Genomic DNA, 13,951 nt, shown 5'->3' on the forward strand with positions numbered 1-13,951 from the left:
TCGTTAACTAGATAAAATCCTACTTTAGCTATAAGGTAAAGAAGATATAGTTTAACGGAGAGCTATTTATAAAGGATATCTTAAATTAGCTTCGAAAAAGGGGCATTTTACCCCTCCTATTAGCACTAAATACCTAGGCCTAGAACGGAGGGGCAGAAAGATTAAGGGGTGCTATAATAGAAAGGGCCCGAATAATAAGACTTACTATAAGGCTTCTACACGACCTTTAGAGGGAAGTCGTTAAGACCGCTTATTACCTTTAGAACCGGACCCCTAGAGGGACTACCTAAGGAATAGACTAGAAATCCCCCCTTAAGCTCTTTATAAAGAAGAGGGCCTCGCTAGCCTACCTTTATGCCTACGGCTATAAGGTATATATAATAACTACCGATATATAGCTAAAAAGGAAGAAGAAAAGAAAGCTTAATCCGAGAGCCTTTATTAGTTACCTCGTTAGTTATAATTCTACGAATATCTTCCGGATCTAGATTCCTCTTCTATAGAAGGTTATTTTAACTAGGGATATAATTTTCGATAAATCTAGCTTCTTTAACGGAAAGAGGGATTAATAGCCCCTCTTACTCTCTTAACGTTAGCTAATTTAGAAGATCTAAATTCCCCCTTCTTAATAGTCTTAAGAAGAGGTCCTAGACAAGGAAACGGAAGAAGAAACCGACGTCGAAGTAGTCGAGGATAACGCCGACTTTAAAGAAGAAGAAGAGGAAGCTACTAGATTAAATAATCTAAACGAAGAAGGAGACTATAGGAAAGCGGTAGAGCTAGAATACGCCTACCTCCCTACGCCTCCTCTTATAGAATAAGAAGAAGATCTAGAAGAAGCTTTTTTAGTTAGTCTTCCCGTCTCGGCCCCTAAGGGGGTAGGAAAGGCACCTCTCTTAAAGGATTACCCGGCTGCCTTTTTATCCCTGCTTCGAGAAGCAAAGGAAGGTATAGGGCCCGATACGGATACTAAAGAAGACTAACCTCTCCCCTATTTCGATCGTTTTTCCGACTTCTACCTAACGCTAATAGAAGACGGTTCCTACGGAGCGTTTATAGCAGGCCGGCTCTTTAAGCTATAGTTATTAGCAAGGAAGGTATATAAAAGAGACCTCCCGGTCCTACTAGTAAACTAGAAGCAGCTAGAAAGACACCCCTTTAAAGACTAGTTTTCCTAGGCCTAGAAAGACTACCTAGCCTTATATAAAGAGATAGGGTCTTTTAAAGAGGTCCTTAAGGAAAAGGTAAAAGGAAAATAGGTCCTTAGCTATAAGTAGGTCTTTATCTATAAGACTAATAAACATAGCTTCCTTTAAAAGTATAAAGCCCGGCTAGTTATCTATAAGAATTAATAGGAAAAAGGGGATCTACCTACTAAGGCAACCACCCTAGTAGGGATATCCTTTCGGACCCTTATAGCTATAGTAGTAGAATTCGACCTCGAGCTCGAATAGATAGATATAGTTAACGCCTTTATTAACTATCTACTCGAGGAAAAAGAAGAAGTTATCTATATACGCCTTCTACTAGGCTTCTAATAGCTAGGAAAGGTTCTACGGCTTAGGAAAGCTCTATACGGACTACGAAGATCACCCCTTCTTTAGCAATAGCATTTAATAGGTTCCCTTAAAGCCCTAGGCTTTACGAAAGTCCCTTAGGAACCGTATATAATATAGAAGGGTAAACTTACGGTCTTCTTCTACGTCGACGATATTATCTAGGCCTACCTAAAAGAGGAAGAAGCTACTACTAGGGAGGCTATACGAGGCCTATAATAAAGGTATAAAATAACTAGGCTAGGGGAGCTAAAGTAGTTCCTAGGGATACGAATTCTTCGGAATAGGTCCTAACGGACTATCTAGCTTACCTAAGACGCCTATATCGATAAGGTCGCTTATAAATTCCTCCTTAATTCCCTCGATAAGAAGCTTCCCTCTATACCTATATTAGATAAAGAGCTTTTACCTAATCCGTCCTTTTAAGCTAGGGAGCAAGAGAAACTCTAATATTAATAGAAGGTAGGCTCCTTACTTTTTTTAGCTATTTCTATTAGACCGGATATCTCTTTTACGGTCTCCTAGCTAACTAGGTATAACTAGAATCCTAGCCCTAGGCATTAAGAAGTAGTAGATAGAGCTATCCTTTATCTCTATTTAACGAGATTATATAGTCTACGCCTAGGAGGGCTAGAAAGGAAGAAACAAGCTATAAAAATCTTCCTTTATTCGAGCGATTCGTCCTTTATAGACAATTCCTTAGATAGAAAGAGCTTATAAGGGTATATTATATCCCTTTTTAGAGGAACTATTGCTTAGAGAGCTTCGAAATAAGCTACCGTTATAACTTCGAGTATAGAGGTAGAGCTACTAGCTCTTTTAGAAGCGTTAAAAGAAGCGATTTTCCTTAGCCGGCTACTAATATTATTACGACTATAAATTCCGTCCCTATTAGCTATAAAATACGATAATATATAGACTATATAGATTCTTACGGAGGAAAATAGTAAGCTATTAACCCGGCTATAGTATATCGATATCTACTAGTATTAGTTACGCTAAGAGGTCTAAAGGGGACTTATTTCCGTTCGTTAGGTTCTAACGGTATCGATAAAAGCCGACGGTCTTACGAAGCCCTTACCGAAGTAGAAGCTAGCTGTCTTTTTATAGTAAATTAGGCTAGAAGACGTTCGAGAAAAGCTATCCTTAGAAGCCCGCCTTAAGAATCTACGAGAGGAGCTAATAGCACGTAGGAGGAAGGAGACGTCTATAGCTAAAGAGAGGAATTAGGACTTATCCTAAAGGAGGGCCCCTAGCTTAATTAGGACTTATTCTTTTTAAAGGCCCCCTTTTTAGGGACTTGTCCTTAGAGAAGCCCCCCTTTCTTATAGGACTTAATATCCTCCTTAAGGCCCCTTTTCCTAAAGTAGGTCTAAAAGAGCCTAGGGCTAAAACCCGGATTTCTCGAGTAGGGGATAAGTATAGACTAAGACCTCCTCTATACGCTTACCGGCCTAGGTATTTAGCTTTACCCTTTCTATAAGGGCAGGCTATAGCTAAGGGGGTATATCGCGAAGCGTGGCTTGATTTCGTAGTTCTCGGAGATATCCCTTAGTACGAGGGACCTAGGAAGCCAAAAACAGGTTTTAAGGAAGGAGCTAAAAGGAGGTATAGAGAGGAGGGTAGGGGCAAGAGGGGAAGCAGAAGTAGCGATAGCTTCCTATAGAGGTAGCGAGAGATAAGACGGATGTGCCGGCAACGGCTAGAAAGGAGGGGAAAAACCGGTAAAAAGCTCGGTAGTCGAAAGGACATTAGTAGCTTCTTTAAGCAGGATCTTCTTTGTTAATCGAGATGCTAGACGGGTATAAAGAGGGGCGTTAGATAGAGGAAAGAAGGATAATTAAGGCAATATAACAATTACTCCCCTGCTATAATTGCTGCTCCTATAAGAATTAAATCTCTCTGCCCTGCCTATCCGACCCTATACTTCTAATTTTACCTTAGTGCATTTTATATATACTTCTCGTATCTCTCTATGCGAGAGATATATTTATATAATACCTAGCCTTATACTCCTTTCTATAGCTTAAAGAGATTATTAATTAAGCTAATTTATTTACTCTTTCCTAGTCTATATATATAGATAATACTTACCTTATATTAAGCTAATAAGATTAATACTAAGCGTCTTATTATAAAGTATTATTAGGAAATATATCGTCGAAATAGCTTTAAATCCCTTTAAATTAAAGAATTATATAATATAGCTATTACTATTACTTTACTAGAGCTCCTTAATAAGTTATAAAATATAAGTAATAGTAAGAGAGTACTTAATCTAAGAAGTCTCTTTAACTCTAAGCTTCTAAGTTATATTTTTAAGCTATTCCTTTAGCTATTTATTTCGCTAGGTAATAATAACTAGCCTATTCTTAAGAACGCTTATATTATTTCTAAGTCGATCCGCTTTAATCTATATAGCGAGCTCCTATTCGGTCGGTTATATTTTATACTCTAGCATCTTAACTTCCCCCTAAGTCTTTATATAAACTATAGAACCTTTACTCTATATTAAAGAAGAATAACTAAGGGTCAAAAAAGGCTTTAGCTTTTATATAAATAGGGTTCTTAGCATAGCCTTAAACTTCCGCTTAACTAATTACTCTGTCTAATAATAAGTAGCTATAGAATATTAACTAAGATTCTTTATAGCACGTACGGGACAATGCGCGACGATGTTAAAGTTTCGTTTTACACTAACGCTAAAAGGGATATGGCCGATCATTGGCCGGCATACTTAATTTAATTAGATTATGTGGTCTAAACCAAATTACTAGGACTTCTAAATAGGCTGATTCCTAAGCATGCGCGGATAACTTCTAATAATTAGAAGCTGTGAGCGAATTCCGGGCCTTGCTGCTTAACATGGCCTAGCCATTTTAAGTTATACCTATACTTCGAAGTGCCTAGAGTAGTTAAAGAGAGGAAGCTAGAATGATCTAATAGAAGGTCGGTTTATCCTAATAATCCTGCTCTCTGCTAGATTCCCTTGATAGCTATATTATCTAGTGCCGTCCTAAAGGATTATATCCTCTATCGTAGATTACTCCGAGACTAGCAGTGCTATTAGCGGCACCTATAAAGTTAACTCTGACCTTATTAGTAATATAAAGGCATCCCCGTTACCGACACTATCCTCTTCGCCTGCCCTTAGCGTCTACCGCCGAAAGACGTCTCCTATTTAGTAGTATTATTAAAGAGAAGAAGGTAGGAGTATTCCGGCAGCTTAGGTTAATTTCTACGGAACGAAATAGTAGCATTGCTAGCCCTACTTCGATAAAAAAAGAGCAAAGAAATATAATTACTATAGTAGGTCGTTTGCTATCGTTAATTATTTACGAAAGGAATATAAGATTATTATTTCTAGGCGGGAGGGGACTAGGCAGGAAGTAATATAAAGTCGCCTTAGAGATATTACTATATTTCTAGCTAATAAAACTCTAGTCTCTCCTAAGAAACGTAAGGAGACGGTAGAGAAAGATGCCCTAGACTAAGCTACTATCCGCGAACTATACTACCGTTATATAGTAGCTTATAGCCTCCTATTCGCTTATATTAAGTAGCCGGCCTTTCGTGACTTTATTTAGTATATTCGTCCGGCCGCCGATAATCTCCTACTAAGGTCCGGCGACATAGTTAAAAATAACTTATAATAGGGCTACGATAATAAAAAGGAGTTTATAAAGCGAGCTCTATAAAATGCTCTCTTATAAATCTATATTATTCTAAATAACTAGATGTCGCCGAATTATTTAGGCCTAATAGGATTTATAGTTTAATTTATTACTAAAGATTATAGTCTATAGTCCCTAGTAGTAAGGATAAAAGAATTAAAATAATAGTATAGCGTTAAGTATATAGTAGAAGCTATTATAGAGATTATATAGGAATATAAAATAGCGTTAAAAGTTAGATACTTTATAATATATAATACTACTAATATAAATACTATAATCGATAAAGTCTCTAATAACTTAGAATATAAGTTCGATATTTTCTATAATCCTCTTCCTTACTAACTTCGCTATTTCGGCTATATTTTTAATCTAGCCGTAATAGAGTTCCTTATAAGGAAGCGACTACCTATAGTAGATTCCTACTATAGGCTTCCGACGAGGAGGTTATATAATAGAGAAAGCGAGGGGCAATAGGCAAATTATATAATATCGTGGTCTATATTACTTAGACTCCCTAGCGACTTTAGATATTTACTAGTCTTACTAACGGTCTATAGCTACGGCGCGATAATAATACTTATTAGAATTCGTAGTATAGTATAGTTAAATATGCCCTTAGAATAAAAGTCCGTTAAGGCATTACTATATTTTATAATTAAGAGCCTACCTTATAAGACGATACTCTTACTTCCTCTAACTAGGTTACTTTAGCTAAGATTTATAAATTTCTCGAGCCGTTTTACGACGCTATAATAGCTAACGAAGGCATAGGTAATTCTATCTCTAACGTTCTACTAACTATAGACTATCTCTTACATTATACTAAGGCGGCTAAGAAAGCTACTGCTATCCCTTACTTAGCTATAATAATAGAGACTATATAAGCTAAATTAGCCGACTACTATAAATTAACGGAGGATTCGCCGGTCTATTTAGCAGCGACGGTATTAAATCCTTCCCTTAAGTAGGCATATATAGAGAAGACTTAGGAGAATAAGAATAAATAGATTAAGAGAGCTAAAGCTTAGGTAGGGGAGCTATAGATAGAGGCATATAAATCGACTACTCCCTACCTTATTTATCGACTAGGTTTTATATAAGAGCTAAGTATAGGACGACTAAATAGGTATAAAATATAGATAAAAGACTAGAAGGCTATGATTTTTAATATAAATACCGATAAGTATAAAGTATACTACCGCGAGCCTATAATAATAGTATCGGATCCGTTAAAATAGTAGTTAGAGCTAGCGTAATAGCGACGGTTCCCTAACTTATCTTTAATAGCTATTAACCTTCTATCGATTATGCTTATATCTACTAAGATAGAGCGGCTCTTCTTTAAAGCTAAACTTTCGGTAACCGATTAGCGAGGATCTATAAATATTAAAACTTTAAATCTCTTAGAATGCCTACGATCCTAGGATAGGAGCGCTCTAATACTCCTATCTAAGGTAAGATTTCTATTTCGTTAGATAAAGATTATCTAATTATAGATTTAAGTATCGTTATATCGATTCGATAGCTATAGGTACTAGCTCTAAGCCTCTAATTTAGGAAAGGGGCTAGTAAAGCTATAGGTAAGGCAATTCGGTAAGGGCGCTAGAACGTTTAGAGGCAACCTAGTAGGTCCGACGGGTGCTAAGCTAAATATTAGACTATATATTTATACTAATAGTATAGACTATAGTTTATACTATAGTTTAGTTTAGCCGTAATAAATAGTATAATAGTTTAGTTTAAATATCTTAAGCATACTATAGTTTAGTCTAGCTAAGTTACTAAATAAGTAGTTTAAGGGGTCTAAACGCACTAGTTATACTATTAAGAGCACTGCTCTAAACCGCTGTCGGAAGCTTATCTTCTCTAGGAGCTTTCTATGGTTTCGCTGTTATAACCTTTTCCTCGATCTCTCCTAAAATCTTAGTTAGTACGGGCAAGGGCACCGCTTTCCGCTATAGTCGCACCCCCTTATCCTCGATTCTCGCGGGCAAGGGTGGAAAAAAGGCACTGAGCAGCTCGTCTGCCTAGTCTGCTTTATCCTCGGTCGTCGATTCATCCTATTTCCTTAAAGGTAGCACCCTATCGCCCGTATTTCGGAAAGGATAAGACTCCTAATACTTAGAGGCATTACGCTATAATAATAAGAAGGCTTTAAAGCTAAAGAATAACGGTTGCTAAGCATAGTAATAGAATAGCGAAGCTAGAGGTAGAAGTAGCCCGGCTATAAAGAAGTAAGAAGGGTATAGTAATTCCGAACCTAAGCAAATAGTTTATAACTCTTAGTAAAGCTTTAGTAGCTTAGGAAGCTATTCTATAAAGTAGAAGTTAAAAAATGCCCGTTATACTAAATTCTAAGACCGAGGAGGAGGATGTCTTAGAGGTAGAGTTAGCTTTAATAACGGAAGTTAAGGCGGCACCTAAGGCCCTTTTTATTACTACTAGATATAGGAGAGTAGTAATAAAACGCTAGTATAGATATAGGCGTTTATTTCTCTATAAAATAATATAATCTTTATATTTTTATTCTTAAGTTCTAGTAATATTTTATATAGTTTAAATAGTAGACTTTTTAGTAGGAACCTTTTTATTTATACTACTAAAAGGGGGGTGTTACTAAAAGGGGGGTAGGGCATGGTACGATACCCGAAGAACCGACGGTGGAACTAGATAACTTTATAACCTTAGTAAGGAAGCTTAGTACACAGCCTGCACCGTCGATATCTGCTAGACGGGACGAGGTGGTATGTAGAGTAGGTAGCCACAACCGATCCGGGAGACTGTCTGGTGCATGATACCATTTAATATTAGCTTCGCCGAAGGCGTTAGTACCCACGCCTATCGCGGATAGGAATCGATCTTTCTCAGTTCCGGCCATGTCTTCCGAGCTAGGGCGCATCTTTAGTCTTGCAAGGCAGATGGTTGCAGCGCAAAGAGGCCGCCTCTAAGCAGGCGCTGCTCAGTATATATCATATTAGGAGAACAGTGCTGTTATTCAAATCTCATGCAAATAAATCTAAATCGAACCCGAACTAAATTAAATTAGATTAGATCGGTGATTCCTATAATCTTATTTCTAAATAAAATTAAATTAAAGGCCCGATTTAAGTTAATTTATTCATTTGCAAGCCTGCTTGCCTAACCCTGAGTTCTTCTAAGCCAGTCAACGAGAGTAGTCTTCGAATTATAACGCTATTAGATATTTTGCGAACCCCCTAACTTTCTTAGTAGCCGGGGACAGGGGGTGAGGGAGGTGCGGGCGGCTTCTGCTTGCCGCACTATAGGATAATAGGTTAGTATATAGTATGTTTATACTCGAATAGGAACTGCTCGTTTCTACCTTTCCTGAGATACACTTAAGTCCCTTGCAGCATTTGTTGCCGCCTGGGGTTCTCGCGTTGCATCTAGCACCCTTTTTCTTGCACTTCTTCGGCTTGGGCTTCGGCGGGGGACCGCAGCCGGGGTCAGAGCCACCACCATAGTCGTCACTGCTGAGCATGCCGGACGTTATGTCGAGGTCTCCATTCTCAACGGGCGAGGCGATCGTACTCGCTGCAAAGGCGATGGTCAAAATGAGGATCTTAGATAACATCTTGGATGAGAAACAGGATTGCTTATTCTTAGGCTGTGACGATAGTGTGCGATAGTGAGGAAAGGTTATCTGATTTCTCTCAATACATGTTCCCTGACCAGTCTATATATACTATTTTCCTCGGCTTGCTTTTACTTACCTAAGTATCGGCTAGCCGAGAAAATGAGCTTTGGCTCCGGAATGCTCTGCATATTTTCCGGGCCGGCTTTTTTAGCAAACCTTTCCTAGCAAGGGAATGTGATCCTGCAAAGCCGCGACAAATTTCTAGAGTTGTCGTAGTCGGAACGAGACTAATAGAGTGGTGAGACGGCCACGAACACACGAAGAAACGCGACAGGGATGGCCAGAGAACGCCTACTATATTCAAGGCACTAGGCGGCGCGTAAGCAGTCTGACCATGCTTATTTTCCGCAAGGCACCATGCCAATCATTAAAACAGACCAGATAGTCCTCACGTCTCACTTACCATACCCCGCCCCCTGTCGGTAACACCCCCCTTTCAGTAACGTACTTGATAAGTAAGCTGGACAGACAAGTGAGCTGGACACCGACCTGCGACAATGCAGGGGATAAGTTGACGACCCGTTTTACTCCACCAAAACAAATGGATCCTCTTAGAAAAGAGAGACCGCTATTCTTAGCCATTCAGGCCATCAAAAAAGACCCGAGTCTTAGTATCCGGTCCGCTGCACGAACATTCGCAGTGCCCCATTCTACCTTAGCGAGTCGACTCCACGGCATAACGTCGCGACGCGGTAACCCCTCCAAATCGCGGAAATTGACTAGATTGGAGGAGTCGACAATCGTTGAGTATGTCTTGGACCTAGATTTGCAATCATTCCCCAAGCTTCGCGAGGTGGAAGATATTGCCAACCGATTGCTCGTTGAGCGCGACGCGTTACGCGTCGGGAAGCGCTGGGCCTCTAACTTCGTCAAGCGACATCCAGTAGCTAAAGACGCGTTTCTTTCGCAAGTATAACTATAAGAGAGCCCAATGCGAAGATCTAGATATTATCCGGGGTTAGTTCGCGCTCGTGCGGAACACAATCGCTAAATATGGTATTGCCGAGTTAGATATCAATAACTTTGATGAGACTGGCTTTATAATAGGCCAAATCTCGATAGGAATGGTCGTTATAAGTGTAGAAAGACGTTTAAATACGAAACTAATGTAGCCTAGGAATCGGGAATGGGTTTCGGTAATCTAGGGCGTAAATTCCTAAGGCTGGGCTATCCCTCTATTTATTATCGTCTTAGGCAAATATCACCTCTTAACTTGGTATGAGAATAGCCCTCTCCCGCAAGACTGGGTCATCGCTATGTCTGAAAACGGCTAGACCACGAACGAGAGAGGCCTAGAATGGATTTAGCACTTCGAAAAACATATAAGACTCCGTAAAATAGGCGGATACCGCCTCCTCATCCTAGATAGCCATAAAAGTCACCACCCGGTAGACTTCGAGCTATTCTATAAGGAGAAAAACGTTGTTATACTCTATATACCTCCCTATTTATCTTACTTACTCTAGCCTCTCGACGTCGGCTGTTCTAGCTCGCTTAAGAATGCATACGGTCGGCAAATCGAGAAGAAGATAAGGGCAGGCATAACCCACATCACCAAGAAAGACTTCTTCCTAGCGTTTTTTTTGTAGCATTTTAGGACGCTATGACCGAGAAAAACATCGAAGGAGGTTTTCGAGGTGCTGGGCTCATGTCATTAGACCCTAAGAGTGTGATTTCTCAACTAGATATAAGCCTATCGACGCCAACGCCTTTAGAGGGAGTGTCAGACAGTTACGGCCCACACCTTGCACGACAGCGGCTGTGCAAAGCGATCTAAATAGCATCAGTCAATTGATGAGAATTATCTAAAGAACAAGAAGTAGGTGAACGAGCTGCAGGGAATTGTGCAGCTCTTTACATATAAATTAAAGACTTGTTGCCTGCCTACGCATTAGCTGTTGCCTTCCAGGCAACAGCGGCATTGCGTAGTAATATCGCCACTTCACGAGTAATCATCTTAGGCAGGCTTGATATACGACATAATAAGATCCCGTTCTTGTTGCATTGACAGCCGTGGTTTATACAATGAGTTGGCATCACGTCTTGACCACTGTTTGCCTTAATGTCGCCGTCGCAACGTAGTCTCGTTATGGTTGAATTTCCGTGCAGTATCGGCATAATTCACTAATTCCGACGATTTCAGAAAATCAAGAGCCTCGTCAATCGGCGCCATTGTTATTGAGCTGTCCCGGATTGACGTTGAGATAAAATGTCGGTAGGTAGGTAGGATTTATTTCGCCCGGAGGGAGGTCCCTATAAGGCCTTTACATAGTTAAGAGTATAGTTTAGCACGTTTGTTCCTTGACTCCCTAAGCCTAATAGATTGTCGTCTTATCGTTTGCTAGTTAGCCTCGTTATTATTAGTCCTATAATAGGCCTACTTAAAGGCCGAATTCTTTAAGTATTTAGCATCCTATTTATAGCAGCTAAAGCGCGGTCTACTAGTTCCGAAGCTAAGATATATTAGTAACTTAGTATAGTTACTTATTAGAGCTTAGTTATCTTCTAATAGTTATAGCTTTCTATCGAGCCGTTTAATCTTAATCGCGAATTTAATCGCTATATAAACCGCCTATATATCTAGCTTCTACTTATCGCTATTTAATATAGCTTTTCCTCCTAAGAAAAAAGATAGATTCTTAATCTTAGCTCTTACGTATTTAAATAAGACACCTTATTACGTAAACTACTTTATATATCGAAAAAAAAGTAATTAACTATTTTTACTACCTAGCTATAATTATATAAATCTAAGTTTATAACTCCTATTATATATAGGCACCCGTTTAGTTATAATATACTAGTATAAAGCTAGATAAGAATATTAGCTTCTTTCTTTCTTAGAGAATCGTAAAGTATATAAGTATACTTCCTTAGTAATACTTTATTAATATATTTTAAGTACTTTCTTATATTTTCTAGAAGCTATTTATACTAACCTCGAGCGAGTGCTAGACGGAGCGTAGTAGATCTTACTTAGTATAATAGCTTTTCTACTACCGCTTTAACCTAGGTTACTTTCTTCGCTACTATCTTAGCGACTAATGCCTATATAAACCGTGCTTACTTAGTTAGTGCCTAGATAAGTTTTATAGACTAGCCTCGCCTAACTAGTCGGTTAATATAGTCGTAAATTTAGCGAATAGTATATTAGCCGGATTGGCTACGAGGACGCTTAATTACTTCTAGGGCTACGCGACTACTTACTACGACCGTTACCTCTCGATAAGGCGGGCCGGTCGGCGTATATATTAGCGGTATTACTATCGCTATTAGTTCCGCGGTATATAGGTTCTACTTATCTATAGTCCCGAGATATATAGAGTAGCTAGTAAGAACTATACTTAGGCCGTCGTAATTTACGTTATATACTACGCCTCTTATTCCTACTATACTATCCCTTTATAAGCTAGATATTACTATTATAATCCCCTTAGTATTATTTACTACCTTAATAGCTTCTACTATATCGCTCTCTAACACCGCTTAGATATATAGTATTTATAGTAGTAATATATACTTATATATATTTTTTATTTAGTCTATTTATATAGTTTATACTATTATAATAATCTTTTATATTAGTAGTATAAACCTCTTAGTTATAAAATTTCTTAAGGCTACTAGTAGATATATTACTAGTAGGGTTTAAAGATTAATATAAAGTCTTATTATAGCTTATCTATATTATTCTTTTACTATTTAAATATTAGCCTTAGCTATAGCTATAGTCGTTATAACTATTTTAATAGGTAAGATTATACCCTTATAGATATTAGCCCGTTAAAGGGATAAGACCCTTAGCGCTCCCTATTTAACTTTCCTTTAAGTATACTTAAAGGCTTTATAAAGGCCTAAATTATCTAATTAAGTATCTTCCTTAAATATAATTAATTCGAATTTCTATTTTCCCTCTTTAAAGTAAAGGCCGCTAGTTACGCGACTCTAGTAAAGATAAAGAGGCATATAATAAAGAAATCTCTAAGACTTATATTAATAACCTAAGACCCTTAAAGCTATATATAGGACCGATAATTAAATAATTATATAGTTAATTACTCTATTAATCCTTAGCCGTATACTATACGTGCTTTAAATATATACCCTTATCCTTATTAAAACTAGTATCTAGGGCGTAAACTTATTATTCTGTTTTATTTATATAGCGACGAGTAGCTTTATAAAGCCGAGAATACCTAGAGGATAATAGTACTATTTAGAAAAAATAAAATCTAGGGATTTAATAATTAAAGTAGTAACTACCTTAATAGCTAGAGTTAAGGACCTAATAAGGCGATACGCTTACCAGGAAATAAATAATTAGATAATGCCTTCGCTAGTAATAAAGGAAAAGTAATAAGCTTATACTAAAAAAATCCCCGAGCTCTTATTATTAGCCCTACGACCCTTAATACTAGCGACTCGGTTAAAAAACTATAATCCTTATATAATACTTTAGAATATATAAGTAATAACGATAACGTAATCTATACTATTTTAGAACCTTACTAAGACCTCTTACTTATATATATACTAATAATACTAATATAAGTATTAATAAGGGATACCTTAATAACCTTAACTTTAGCTCTCCTTTACGCGGTAGCTTATAGAGAACGCTTACCTCCTTTTAATAAATAAGAAAGTAAGTAATAAGATAGTTATAATAAGATATCCTTAAACTCTAAAAGCTCTAACTTTAAATTTTATAACCTTATAATCTATAAGTATACTATATCTAGAAACGCTAGCCGTTAAGAGGGATTATCTAATCCTACTACTAATAATACTAAATAAATTAAGGTAGATATTAATAAGATTACTAATAGACTTAGAGATATACTTACTAAAAGCTAAGATAACTTTATAAGAAGACTCTACTAACTATAACTCTTACCTATTAATAGATTTAATAGTAAAAATAAAACTAAATCTCTTAAGAAGTTTAAGTAAGAGATATATATTAACTATATTTATAATAAGGATAAAATAAACTAGCTTAAAGTCTATATCTCCTTTATATAAGCCCTTACTTTTAAAATTCTTATAGACGGACTTACTTA

At 37.5% G+C, this 13,951-nt stretch overlaps 1 protein-coding gene across 1 annotated transcript; it reads right to left on the reverse strand.

The window, feature by feature from the left end:
• Positions 1–8,457: 8,457 nt before the first annotated feature.
• HRG_09547 (uncharacterized protein) lies at positions 8,458–11,061 on the reverse strand (the record flags this gene model as incomplete). Its single annotated transcript, XM_044868018.1, has 3 exons — positions 8,458–8,511; positions 8,574–8,781; positions 10,967–11,061. 3 exons carry the CDS (start codon positions 11,059–11,061, stop codon positions 8,458–8,460), a joined length of 357 nt encoding a protein of 118 aa, XP_044716599.1.
• Positions 11,062–13,951: the final 2,890 nt, after the last annotated feature.

This window comes from Hirsutella rhossiliensis (assembly GCF_020360975.1).
Source record: "Hirsutella rhossiliensis strain HR02 chromosome Unknown scaffold00013, whole genome shotgun sequence".
Lineage (NCBI taxonomy): Eukaryota > Fungi > Ascomycota > Sordariomycetes > Hypocreales > Ophiocordycipitaceae > Hirsutella > Hirsutella rhossiliensis.